The sequence below is a fragment of the Marmota monax genome, unplaced genomic scaffold (genome assembly GCF_021218885.2).
Source record: "Marmota monax isolate L192 unplaced genomic scaffold, Marmota_monax_Labrador192_F-V1.1 WCK01_AAM20220418_F8-fsc00008, whole genome shotgun sequence".
Classification (NCBI taxonomy): Eukaryota; Metazoa; Chordata; class Mammalia; order Rodentia; family Sciuridae; genus Marmota; species Marmota monax.
Window position 1 is genome coordinate 6,888,513 of NW_026694432.1, and position 12,904 is coordinate 6,901,416.

The following is a 12,904-nucleotide window of genomic DNA, read 5'->3' on the forward strand; positions in this document are numbered from 1 at the left end:
AGTTCTCTCAATTCTGTCCGTATTTACAGCATCCAATTTTACAAGCAGTTATTGGATCACTGTATGCAAAGCACTGGCTAGGAGCTGCTGGAGGTATAGGTTTCATGAAACTAGGTTTCATGAAACCTGGTTCTTGGCCAGAATAGTTAAGTCTAGTTGATGAATGTGAGAGGATCAGGCCAGGTAGTATAGAGCTGACAATTAAATACGGAGAGATATAGTACCTCTTGAGAAGTTTCCACATAGACAATGTGTTTCCTCCAATTTTATCAGGTTCTTCCCAGGTCCTGCTGTTGTCTTTCACTTGGTCTCTCTTCATTACCCTCCTTGGTCACCTAGACTATAAACCCTGAGTCCAGGGACACTGTCAACAGAACCTAACATGGTTTTACACATTGTAGGTAGTCAATGTATATTTGATGAATGATTGACACAAACCTGATAATAGTCTTGAAATCTTCAATTTCTCCTCTGCTTCTAGAATAAAAATCAGACTGCCCCTTTGTCTTCAAGACCTTCTAGGTTATGTCACAGCCAACTTCACTTCCTTTTTCCCCTTTCACTACCTTGAAGGCCAGTTTAGCCAGTGATTCACAGTTCTTGCCCGGGGCCACTTGTATTCTCCCACCTCCGTTCCAGGAAATTCTCTTGGCGTCTCCTAATGCTAGGACTCATCCAAGTTTATAGGATCGGTGAGAAGGCATCGGTAGCCAGTTGCTCCCTCCCGCTAAGCCCTCCCAGACACCCCAATAAACCCCTAGCCCGCCTGGCCGGCCGGCCCCCTTCAAAAACAGGGCTGAATCCTAGAACTTCCTCCCAGAGTCCTAGCAGGGCCTGCCGTCAGACGGCGGGTGTTTGTTGGTGGACTGGTCAGAGGGCCGAGGATGGGACCCGTCGGGTGCTGGACGTCAGAAGAAGCAGGGTGCTCCCAAGGTGGACCAGGCCGCAGGCACCAGCCGCGGCCGGCTGGGAGATGCGAGGGAAGGGGTGGGGAGCCGGGCTGGGTGTGCTTCCTGCCCCGGGATCTGGCGGCCCGCCCCTGCCCCCGCCCCTGCGGCCCAGCCGGCGCTGGACGGCCCCTCCTGCCTGGGCTGGTCGCCCAATCAGCAGGCGCCCCCCGCCCGGTCCGCCCCCTCCCCCTCTGGTGACAGAAAGTCGGCCCAGCAGATGAGGAAGTGGCAGGCAGGATAGCCCTGGGGACTGCTCTCTGGCCCTGCTCCCCCCACCCCCCGAGTCCTCCACCGCTGTCCGCCTGGCCCCCACTGGTGAGTCTGGACCTTCCACAGCTCCCCACGTGCCGGCGCCCCCTGCCTGGCAGGCCCGGCTAGCCTTGCCCTGCCCTGCCCTGCCCAGGCTATGGGCGAGGCTGTTCCTGGGGCGAGTGGGTGGGAGGTCCCAGCTCCTGGGGCCGGGCTTCACCAGCTCCCTCCCTCCCCGCCCCCCCTCCGCCCTGGCCCCCCGTTTGCTCACACCTAGGCCTTTCTCCACCGCCTTTTGGTCTTGGCCCTCTCCCTCCCCTCCTCTCTTCCCTTCCCCTTCCCCTTCCTTTGCCGTATCCTTTTCCCTTCCATCCTTCTTAAGGGAAGGAAGGAAGGAAGGAACTGGCTAAGCTCCCCTGTGAGGGACACACCCCGATTTTCCTCAAGCTTGTGGAGAGGTCCTTCCCAGAGGCCTGGAGTCCCTCCTGACCTCCAGGGTGCCTGTTCGAGTGCGTGGGGGTGAACTTGAGGCTGGTGGTTGAGGGAGATAAGGAGCTCGCATGTGCCAGAGTGGAGCTGTGTGAGAGCACACGCCTAAGGCTTAGGCCCTACCACAGCACAGGCCACCAACAGAGTCACTGTGCATGAAGAAATGAGGAGTGTCGCCCACCAAAACATATCCGTGTGTGAGGGAGGTGCATGTCTGCGTATGGTGTGAGTGGTCAGATGTTCTCTCACCTCCTAGTAGCTCAGCCATGTGTGAGTAACTTCCGCCCGTGGGCCTGAACCTGAGCCTGAGCCAGTGAGCATATGCTTTTGCACACAGTGCCCTGGGGCTGTGCAGGGTGGTATGTGAGTGCCAGTACCAATGCAGTCTGGAGCAGGCGTGAGAGTGCATGTCATAGTCCACGGAGGCCTGTTGGGGTGGTGTGTGAGGCAGGGCATTTGTGGCCAGTAGGAGGTGTGTAGGTCGTGTGGATGTGTGCTAGTCCTTGGAGCTGGGGGCATGTTGTAAGAGTGTGTATGTAGAAGGCAGGGCTTGGAGACTGACCATGGTAGGTGTGCAGAAGGGTGGGATGACCTGCAGGTTTGGGGAATCCCTGTGAGATTTATGTGTGAGAGGGGCTCACGCAGCCTCTGTTGGATATCAGAATGTGTATGTCTTCATGGAGCACTGTACAAGTTGTCCTCTGGATGGAGGAAACTGGGAGCATCTGCTGCCCTGGCTTTTGAGAGATTGCCTGGTCCCTCTGGGACAGTCTTATAGAGTCCCAGACTCTCCTGGGTCTAGGCAGAGGTTTTTGTGTCCCTATGAGCCCTCCCCCAACATTCCTTTGGCCTTTGAGGGGGAGGGGGCCTAGCCCATTGGGATCCCTCCCAGAGGGAGGGGAAGATTCCGGAGACCTCCTCCACTCCCCACCTCCTCACATGCCACTGGCTTCCTTGCCCCTCCCTGGAAAGGAAAGGTTCTTGTACCCATTCTGAAGTAGGACAAACTGAGAATTCATGGCTGGTTTGGGAGAGGATGCTGGGTGTGGATTTTTAGCAATCCTTGGGCCAAGGCTGGGACCAGGGCCACGAGAAGTTTCTGGAGAACCTAGGACCTTAGCTTATCTAGCTGGTCCAGAGTGGTGGGTTGTGAGTTTGGGGCTTTACTTGACTTTCCCAATCCTGGTGGTTCCTACTCCCCTAGGCACTGACCTGTGGCCTGGACCCACCCTCCATCCCATGCCCAATACAGCGGGGGCGGGCAGAGGGCGGGGCTGCTGCCAGATCTAGTCAGACAGGTGGAGCCGCTGGGGCAGGAGTCTCACAAGAGCCAGGCTGCCAGAGAGGAAGGGCTCTGCAAGAGAAGAGAGCCCAGCAAGCCTACGAGAGGAGAGGGGAGGAGAAGAGAGGCTGGAGGTGAGAGCCCTGGAAGGCAGAGGGGAGACCTAGGGAGAGGAAGAACCACAGACCAGTAAGGTTCTGGAAGGGACTGGGGAGGTGAGAATCTTGGCAGGGGAGAGGAGGGACCCTGGGGAGATGAGAGATCCGGAAGGGACTGGACTGGAGGGACCCTGCAGGGGAGGATAGATTGAAAGGGAGAATCCCTGGAGAGAAGAATTTCCTCTTATAGCTGGGGAGATGAGAGACTTTGACAAAGGGTGAAGAGGTTCACTGGAGTTGAACTCTCTGTTGGTGAGAAGGGAGGGCTCCAGAAAGGGACCTGGAATTGAGAGAAGGGGAGGCCAGGAAGTAAAACTGTCTGAAGAGGCATCGAGAGGAGAGTAAGGTCTGGAGAGGAGAGGACCAGTGGAATAGCTCTCCCCCAGGCAGGCAGGATGTGTGGGAGCAGATGCCCTCACCAAACTGCCTTCTCTTCCCTCAGACCCCAACAATTCCTTTTACTGTGTTTCTGTCCTTTTCTTAATGAGGCATCAGAATTGTCCTGTCTTTAGCCTGTTGTCTGGTTCTGTGTCTTATCTTCATGGGTCAGGTGTGGGATGGGGATACAGACAGGATGTGTGCCTGTCTGACGTCCATCCCCCATCCCTCCCTACAGTCCCTAGCCAGGATGGAGGCTATTGTGAACTTGTACCACGAGATGATGAAGTGTGCAGGTGAGATGCTATCCAGCAGCCCTTCCCTCCCTTCTTTCCTGGGATCCTGGGATTTAGGGCTTTGTCTTAATGGAGAGTCCCTATGAATCCCTTGACCCTTTGTGACCTGACCTGAAAGGTATAGATCTGGTGAGGTTCCTTTGAACCCGTGACCCTTCCTGACTCCTTGACATTCATTCACAGATCCCCGGGTCCAGGGTTACCCTCTGATGGAGTCCCCCCTGCTAATGACCTCCATCCTCTTGACATACGTGTACTTTGTCCTCTCACTTGGACCTCGCATCATGGCCAACCGGAAGCCCTTTCAACTCCGAGGTTTCATGATTGCCTACAACTTCTCATTGGTGGCACTCTCCCTCTACATTGTCTATGAGGTGGGCCTGGATGTCTAGGCTTTAATTCCTGCCAGCAGGATAAGGGGTGGGCCAGAGGAGCAGAGCATCTCTCCTTTCCAGAGATTCAGATTCATTTCTTCAGCTAGAGATGGGAGGGATTGCTGGGAGAGGGAACTCTGGTGGTCTAATTCACACTCTTCATAGTTCCTGATGTCTGGCTGGCTGAGTACCTACACCTGGCGCTGTGATCCTGTGGATTATTCCAACAGCCCTGAGGCTATTAGGGTAAGTAAATAGGGGCTGGGGTTAGGTCTTAATCAATGACTTGAGCCCATGGCCCAGTCTAGAGAGGTTCTTGAAACAGTGTGGGGGGGGGGGGATCCTAAGGCTGCCTTGATTGACTTTTTGCAGATGGTTCGAGTGGCCTGGCTCTTTTTATTCTCCAAGTTCATTGAGCTAATAGACACGGTAAGTAGTTATGAGATGTATGAACTGGGGAGGTGGGGAAGAAAAGCCCCTGGCTCTGAACACCTCCCTGAACTCTTTTTCAGGTGATCTTTATTCTCCGGAAGAAAGATGGGCAGGTGACCTTCTTGCATGTTTTTCATCACTCAGTGCTTCCCTGGAGCTGGTGGTGGGGGGTAAAGATTGCCCCAGGTAAGTATTCAAGGCCATTGGAGGAGTGAGCACTGGGAACCAGAGGCTCAACTCTCCTGACCCTGTTTTACTCTCTCCCACAGGTGGAATGGGGTCTTTCCATGCCATGGTAAACTCCTCTGTGCATGTTATCATGTACCTATACTACGGATTATCTGCCCTTGGCCCTGTGGCTCAACCTTACCTTTGGTGGAAAAAACACATGACAGCCATTCAGCTGGTAAGGGGTCTGCTGGCCTATAACCATCTCAACATTCCTAGTCTAGATCCTACCTTTTTGTGTAACCTATCTCACCTTTGACCCTATCCCTCAAGTCCTTACTTAACCCATGCCTTTCTCTATCCTAGATCCAGTTTGTCCTGGTCTCGCTGCACATCTCCCAGTACTACTTCTTGCCCAGCTGCAACTACCAGTACCCAGTCATTATCCACCTCATCTGGATGTATGGCACCATCTTCTTCATTCTGTTCTCCAATTTCTGGTATCACTCTTATACCAAAGGCAAGCGCCTGCCCCGTGCACCTCAGCAAAATGGAGTTCCCAGTATTGCCAAGGTCAAGGCTAACTGAGAAGTGTGGCCTAGATAGATGCCCACCTAAGTGCCTCAGGACTGCACCTTGGGCAGCATCCTTCAGTGTTCTCCCCACCTACACCTGTGACCAGGGCTCAGGAGGTCAGGACTGAACAGGGGACTGGCCCTGCCCCCTCCCCACAGCTGGTCTACAAGGGCCACTGCTTCCATTCCTCACTTCTGGCGGACAGCTCCAGGGATGTGGCCTCATTGCCCTCTGGCATTTCAGAGCTGGGGGCTGAAAGGGCTGGACATTTACTTCCCCCTCTCTGCTTTAAACTTGGGAGAGGAACACTCAGGGCTGGCCCCCACCAGGGTCTTGTGGCCTTTTTCCTCACACTGAAGAGGTCAGCAATAATCTGTCACTATGGACCCAGGCTCCCTCCCTCCACCCCACACTGAAGCAGGAGCTTCTGGGCCAAAGGTCAGGGTATGTGGGGGGGGGATGCTGGGAATGTAGCCTGTGGAGGCTACTTACTCACTTGTGTCTTAATTAAAGTGACAGAGGAAACCACCAAGGCTTTGTGTGTACATGTGTGAGTGGAACTACAAATAGGAGGTCTCTCACAGGAGAGAGAACTGGGAAGGCTCCTGGGACCTAGGTCTTACAAGGAAAAGAAAGGAAGACATGACTTTATTAGAAAAATAAAAAAAACTGAGGTGATGGGTTGGTTTGTCATTAACGGATGCCTTGATGGATGAGGCTGCTTTTAGCTGCACTGGCCTTCTCCCGTTCCCGTCTTCGTGCAGGGTCCAACTCAAAGCAGCGCCACAGCCGCAGGGTCTCATCTGCTGCTGCTGATGCCACTGTGGCCCCATCTGGGCTCATGGTCAGACTCAGGACCCGTGCTGTGTGACCTAGGGCAAATTAAGAGTAATTCATGTGAACACTGACATATACATAGTTCTCTAATTTTGACAGCCCCCTTGAAATGTGTAGTACACCATAAGATTAATTAAGATATACAATTCAGTGGTTTTCAGTGTATTCAAAGTTGTGCAACCACTGTAACTATTTAATCTCAAAATATTTTCATCACTCCCATTACCTTCTCCCCTAGGCCCCAATAATCCGTTTTGTCTCTGCATTTACCTGATCTGGATGTTTCATATACATGGAGTCATACAATATGTGGCTTTTTGTCTCTGCTTTATTTCATTTTGCCACCTACCTTTGAGCTCTGCCACTTTGGCCATGGTTGGGTACTTCCAAATAACCAGCTGATTCTGGGCAAAGCCATGGCCTGAGATAAGCTCCTTATAGTGGGGAGACCAGAGGATAGAGCACACCTGAGGAGAGAAGCTGGTGTAGGTATGACATATAGCCAAGGATACTCAAATCAGAACCGAGTCCATTCTAACATAAGGCACCCTGCTAGGTACTACAAACTCACTTGAATGGTCATAGTCCTTAAAAAACCCTTTTAGAGACAATTTTCCATTTTATAGATAATCAGAAAGAAGTTTGATAAATTGCATACAAGTTGTTAGGTGACAGAGCCAGAATCTGAACTTAAGCCATCTGGCTCTAGAGTCCATTTCTAGAGTAAAGGCTACATGTTGGGGGAATGAAAGGAGAGGAAGCCAGAGTGGCTGCAAAGAGGCCTACCCTCAAGACCTCAAATATCCTAATGGATTTGGATTGTATGCTGTAAGTGATGGGAAGCTAGTATAGGTTTAAGGAGGACTGTAGAGACCACTCAGATCAGAGAGCAAAAGGACAGATTGGAGGAGATGAAGAATGTTTAGAGGTAGGCATGGTGGTACACAGCTGAATTTCAGCTATTCAGGAAGCTGAGGCAGGAGGATCACAAATTCAAGGTCAGCCTCCACTACTCAGTGGGACCCTGTCTCAAAATAGAAAAGAACTGGGCAGGGCTGGAGTTGTAGCTCAGTGGTAGAGGCACTTGCCTGGTATGTGTGGTGCCCTCAGCACCACATTTAAATAAAAGATCCACTGACAACTAAAAAATAAAATTACAAAAAAGGGTTGGGCGCCTAGTTCAGTGGTAAAGCTCTTTTGGATTCAATCCCTTGTATGGTTAAAAAAAAAAAAAATGCTTGGAGATCAGTGGGGAAACCTTATTGTGCCTTTCCTGGGAAGGATGAGGCGAAGTGGAGAGGACAGATGTGAATGATATTCTAAGGTAAAACTGATAAGATTCTGGTGATTCTGGTGAGGATAAAAAATTCTAGTAGACCTCTCAGACTTCTGAGCACGTTCTGTCATTCTGAAGCAATATAAGAGGAAGAGGAGGAAGAACACATTTCAGGGAGATGGGACATTAAGGAGATGGGAGTGCCTAGAGGACATAACAGCCAGAGATAAGTCAGACTGTTATCTGACTTATGGAGCTATGAATAAGTACTAAGTCAGAAGTTTGGAAATCACTAAGGTATAGAGTTGGTGAAGACATTGGAGTAGACATGGTTGCCTAGGCGGACCACAGGACAGGCTGGAATACGTAAAAGACTACCTGGGAATGGGCATCTACAGCACTCAGACAGGCTCCAGAGCAGACATTCCAGATGCGAATGTGTCGGTCACTGGTGCCCCCTCCTGTTGCTAGGATATTGGACTGCCAGGGACACCATGCTACAGCCTAGGTGGGATAAAGGCAAGGTCAGTGGTACTAGAGATAAACAAGAGGCTATCAAGGTTATACGATGAACCCAATCCAATCTCAACATCCCATCTCCCCTTAATATTCCCCAGGTTATAGCTCTGGAATTGTAGAGACCCAATCCAGCCCCTATCTCACCTTAACAGCACCTTGATGCTGGGTGAATGTTTGCAGGGGAACCCAGCCACTCTCTCCTGGAGCACTAGGCCACACGTTGACCAAGTTGTCATTGCCACCACTAGCCAAATGTCGTCCATCTGGGGCCCAACACAGTCCACACACTTCCTGGCTGTGGCCACTCAGTGTGGCCACATGGTGGTCTGCTACCCGAACATCATGGTGGTGGATGTGGCCAGAGCGTGAGCCACTGAGGGAAGAATTAAGAAATTCAGGTTCTATGGTAGCCCCAAATGCAAGCCAGAGCTGCTTTAGTTTAGAGGTATACAGTCAGAGGCATGGGGAGGCAGAAATCAGACTGATTTTGCCAGTCTAGCAAAAACCACTGACCTGGACAGGATATAGCTATTCCAACTTAGGGAGCTCACTCGGGCAGAGTGACTGGTCATGTTTCGAAGTCGTTTCTGCTGTTGTACATCCCATAGCTAGAGAGAGAACACCACTAAGATCAGAAATTGAGGTTTGGCAATAAATATCCTCTAGCTAGACAAGTCCCTGGGGTCTGATGTCAATAGAACTGCAGTGTAGGTACCAGTCTCACCTGCACCTCTGCACTGCTGGTGCCTACAGCCAGGTAGTTGCCCTCTTTAATCCAGGCCACAGAGGATACATAGTCTCCAGGCTGCTCCATTTGCAACAACTGCAGGATGTCACCAGAACTTGCACTCCACAAATATACACTGTTGTCCAGTGCCACAGCCAATACATTTCCAGAGCTCCAATCCACAAGGTTTAGGTCTAGCAGAGGCAGAAAGGGAAGAGCATGAAATTCCTTGTTTGCCTGGTCCCCAAGTCCTTTTTTCTCCATTGATGGGCAACAATAAAACTGCACTTACAGTAGTCATTTCGGATTTCAGGAGCATCCAGGATCCGATCTGGCAGGGAAGGAATGTAACGGCAGGTCTTCCGGCTGGAGCCAGGAGTGGCCTTCTGGCTATAGAGTACTTTCAGTCTGTTCTGGTAGCCTGTGGCAACGGAGTTGGTCTAGACCATGGGAAAACTGACACCTCCCTTGCCCTCAGCCTTAGGTGAGAAGAGCAAACAGCATCTCCCTCAGTCCCTGGGAGTGGACTGACACCAACCTCCAAGAACCAAGAACTTCAGGTCTTACCTTCTGGGGCATTCTGTGGTTTTCCACTGAGTCGGAGGATCTTGGCTTCTTCCACATCAAAACCGTTCAGGTTCAAAGCCCAGGCTTTCTGATGCTCCTAGCATATAAGAGTGATGGTGAGGCAGGGTGGGATCCAGAGGCCACAGTCAGATCCCATGCCTTGCTCCTCTCGAGAAACATACCTTTTTGGTGGGCGTCTGGCTGTTTTCAGGCTGGTTCTCCTTGCTCAGGAGGAAGCTAGCCACCTCCATCTGGGAAGCACTGCGATGGGGGATATAGCGGTCACCGCCAGGTTTGCTAGGGGTGGTCTGAACCTTGGAATTAGATTTGCCTGGGGCCGGGAAAGAAAAGCCATACAGTCTGACCAGGTTCCTGGAGGGAACACGAAGCCTTCTCTGGGCCATCCCCTCTCCTTCCTAGTGTCCCGTCGCATGCCACTAACCAGGAGTTCGGCCTGGGGTCCTGCCAGCGCTGTGGGATCGGTTGGCGGCCCGCATGGGCGAGGGGGCCGGCCCCGCTGCTTCTTTGGCTTTGCGCTGCCAGCGCGCGAGGGGTGCATTGGGGATGGGTGCGTCCAGCTGAAGCAGGGAGTGCAGGTCGCTCTCGAACACGAACTGCGCCATGGGAGCGCCCGGAAGGGAAAGGGGTCCTGAGAGTTGGTGCCCACTGTGAGCCCTGGAAGAAGAGGCGACCAGGCTCAGGGAAGGCTTGAGGCTCCTTCGTTCCCGGCCGGCTTCACAATCAGGCCGCCCTCGGCTGCAGCCCCTCCCGGCCTAGCAGCTCCCCCACCCCCCGGCGAATCCTTCGGTTCGGCCCAGCAGCCCCTCACCGTGCGTTCCGGAGCAGGTTCCAATCCCGGACCGGCTTCTGCACTACTGAGCAGTACCTCTTAAACTCTCCGCTCCGAGCGCTCATTGGCTCCTTCAAAACCCAACCGTCGCAACCGTTGTTCTCGCCTATTGGCCTCTATGGCATAGAGGGCGGGTCTTCCGGTACAAGACAGGTCTCACGAGAGTGCAGTAAAGGAGCGTGATTTGAATGAAGGGTGGGAGAGAGGTCTGAAGCCGGTGTCCCTGGGAGAAGGAGTCTGAAAGTGGTAGGGGCAGGCGCGGCGCGCGTAGGGCGGGGCCTGCGTTGCTTCCGCGTTCCCGAGTCGTTTCGATTCATTCTTCAGGGTCCCCTCACCCGCTGCGGGGATCGGCCTCATACGCTTGAGGGTCAGAGATCCCGAGGAAGTGCTCACGTAACGCCTACAGTAGATCATATTTATGGTACCTACTCGCAGAACTCGGTGGAATGACCCGAAGCACTTGAGCCGTTCAGAGAAGGGAAAGGCGAGCCTGCGGGTGGCCGACAAGCAGGGGTGGGGACAGGAAGAAGACCGGAGCTAGTTAGGGTGCTACCCGCTAGCCAGGAACCCTGCTAGGAGGAACGCGTGTGTTTGTTCTATTTTGCTTCTCGTTTTACAGACAAGGAAAATGACGCTGAAAGAGAAGTGAATGGAAAATAAGTTTAGACTGCCCTATGGGAGACACTGTTGCTTACTCTCTGGGGCTTTAGAGGTGTCAAGAACAATAGAAATCCTATCTCACCTGTGCTTGTGCACCCTTCTTATGGGCAACACATTCATATTTTATAGATAAGGAAAACAAGGCCCAGGGAAGGAATTTTCCCAAGGTTATTCAAAGAAGTTGGTAGGAATCCAAGTTCAGTTCAATCTAATGTTCTAATGATGACTTGAATGAATTATGTCATTATAATTCACGCTGTCACTCAGAAGTGAAGCAGCAGTAATAGAAATAATGGGCACCATTTATTGACTGTCTGCTAACTACTATGTTAAAACAGTTACATTCATTTTTTAGTTAAATCCTTGAACCCACAAGGCAAATATTTGATTTCACAGAAAAAGAAACTGGGTCAGAATGAGGTTAGAAACTTGAGCAAAGGCACACAACCAGTATTAAGTAGTGGAGCCAGGATTCAAAGTATTGAAGTAACTTCTGCAATCCTAACAATATGTTATACTGTTTAGGAACGGCTGACAAGTCAGGTTTTCAATCATTAGCCAGAGATCAACCCTGATGATGACAGAGAAAAAACTATGGCTGTTAGTCCAAACTTAATATTGTTATCTTCAACTTTGAAGAATTCATTTTTTTCTGTTTCCAATTCACTTGGAAAACAAGAGGGTTAATGTCTTAGGGTTATAAGTTCTTGAACCCCAAAAAACTTAGAAAAGGCAGTCTAGTGTCAGGCTTAAGTGTTAAGCTAAGGAGTTTGGATATTATCTATCAGGTACTGTGAAGCCATTGGGGCTTTCTGTGTAGAGAAGGACCAAACAAAACATATCTGAGGTGGAAAATTGGCCAAGGAATTGCAACTTCTGGACTCAGGATAATTAGAGAAGAAGGATGAGAATACAACCTCGGGGAATCTGTACATTTCAAAGTAAAGGCATGAAGGAGGTTATATGGACATGGACCTCACAGTGGGGGAGGGCCTAGAATGTGATAGAAAGTGGTCAAACTGAATGATGACAATAGAGGTCAACTATGACCATGGAGAAATAAATCACTGGTGACTTTGGAGAGGACATGATCAGAAAAGTGGTGCTGGAGACCTATTTAAAAGGAGTTGTGCAGGGTTCGGTGGCCCATGCCTGTAATTCCAGTGGCTTGGAAGGCTGAGGCAGGAGGATTATGAGTTCAAAGCCAGCCTCAGCAAAAGTGAGGCACTAAGGAACTTAGTGAGACCCTGTCTCTAAGTAAAATTCAAAATAGGGCTGGAGATGTAGCTCAGTGGTTGAGTGCCCCTGGTACCAAAAAAATAAAAATTTTAAAAAAGGGTTGCAGCCAGGCATGGTGGTGCACACTGCTAATCCCAGTGACTCAGAAAGTGGAGGCAAGAAGATTGCAAGTTGAAGGCCAGCTTCAGCAACTAAGTAAGACCCTGTTTCAAAGTAAATAAATAAATAAATAAAAACCGGGGTTGGGGTTGTGGCTCAGTGGTAGAGTGCTCACTTAAAGCAGATGAGGCACTGGGTTTGATCCTCAGCATCACATAAAAATAAAGGCATTGTGTCTACCTACAACTAAAAAAATAAAATAAAATAAATTTTAAAAATAAAATAAAAACTGGAGATGAAGCTCAGTGGTAAAGCACCCCTGGGTTTAATCCCCAGTATCAAAATAAACAAAAGGGGTTGCAGAAAGAATGGGATAGGGAGAATGTGGTGTGGAGCCTGCAATCATGGGCTACTTCTGTAGCCCAGCCTCTGATCTCTGTAAGTTTGCTAGGACTGCTGTAACAAATTATAAACTGGGCCGCTTAAATGAGAAAAATCTGTTTCACAGTTCTGGGGACTAGAAGTAACAGGTCAAAATGTCAGTAGGTTTAGTTCTTTCTGAGGCTGTGAGGAAGAATCTGTTCTATTCCTCTCCCCTAGCTTCTGGGGTTTCCAGGCAATCTTTTTCCTGGCAATACTTATAGAAGTATTCCCCTGATCTCTGCCTTCATCTCCACTTGGCTTTCTTCCTGTGTTGATTGATCTATGTCCAAATTTCCCTTTGTATAAGAGTACCATTCATATTGGATTAGGGCCTAGGACCTCATCTTAACTAATT

The 12,904-nt window shown here is 50.6% G+C and overlaps 2 protein-coding genes across 3 annotated transcripts; one reads left to right on the forward strand and one right to left on the reverse strand.

Moving 5' to 3' along the window:
• The first annotated feature begins 1,133 nt into the window (after positions 1–1,133).
• Positions 1,134–5,880, forward strand: Elovl1 (ELOVL fatty acid elongase 1). 2 transcript variants are annotated; one of them, XM_046468672.2, is made up of 8 exons: positions 1,134–1,265; positions 3,745–3,802; positions 3,986–4,176; positions 4,342–4,422; positions 4,549–4,605; positions 4,689–4,794; positions 4,878–5,014; positions 5,143–5,880. In XM_046468672.2, exons 2-8 carry the CDS (start codon positions 3,757–3,759, stop codon positions 5,362–5,364), a joined length of 840 nt encoding a protein of 279 aa, XP_046324628.1. In that variant the 5' UTR covers positions 1,134–1,265; positions 3,745–3,756; the 3' UTR covers positions 5,365–5,880. The 2 variants fall into 2 exon arrangements, with proteins under 2 accessions (XP_046324628.1, XP_046324629.1); XM_046468673.2 differs by lacking the exon at positions 1,134–1,265 and adding an exon at positions 2,921–3,104.
• Positions 5,881–5,983: 103 nt separating this feature from the next.
• Positions 5,984–10,208, reverse strand: Cdc20 (cell division cycle 20). The gene is made up of 11 exons (XM_046468671.2): positions 10,108–10,208; positions 9,721–9,953; positions 9,461–9,609; positions 9,279–9,375; positions 9,004–9,132; positions 8,709–8,905; positions 8,498–8,592; positions 8,129–8,357; positions 7,844–7,969; positions 6,539–6,656; positions 5,984–6,224 (listed from the first exon to the last, which is right to left on the reverse strand). The coding sequence occupies exons 1-11, from the start codon at positions 10,191–10,193 to the stop codon at positions 6,046–6,048; spliced, it is 1,638 nt and encodes a 545-aa protein (XP_046324627.2). The 5' UTR covers positions 10,194–10,208; the 3' UTR covers positions 5,984–6,045.
• Between the last annotated feature and the right edge of the window lie 2,696 nt (positions 10,209–12,904).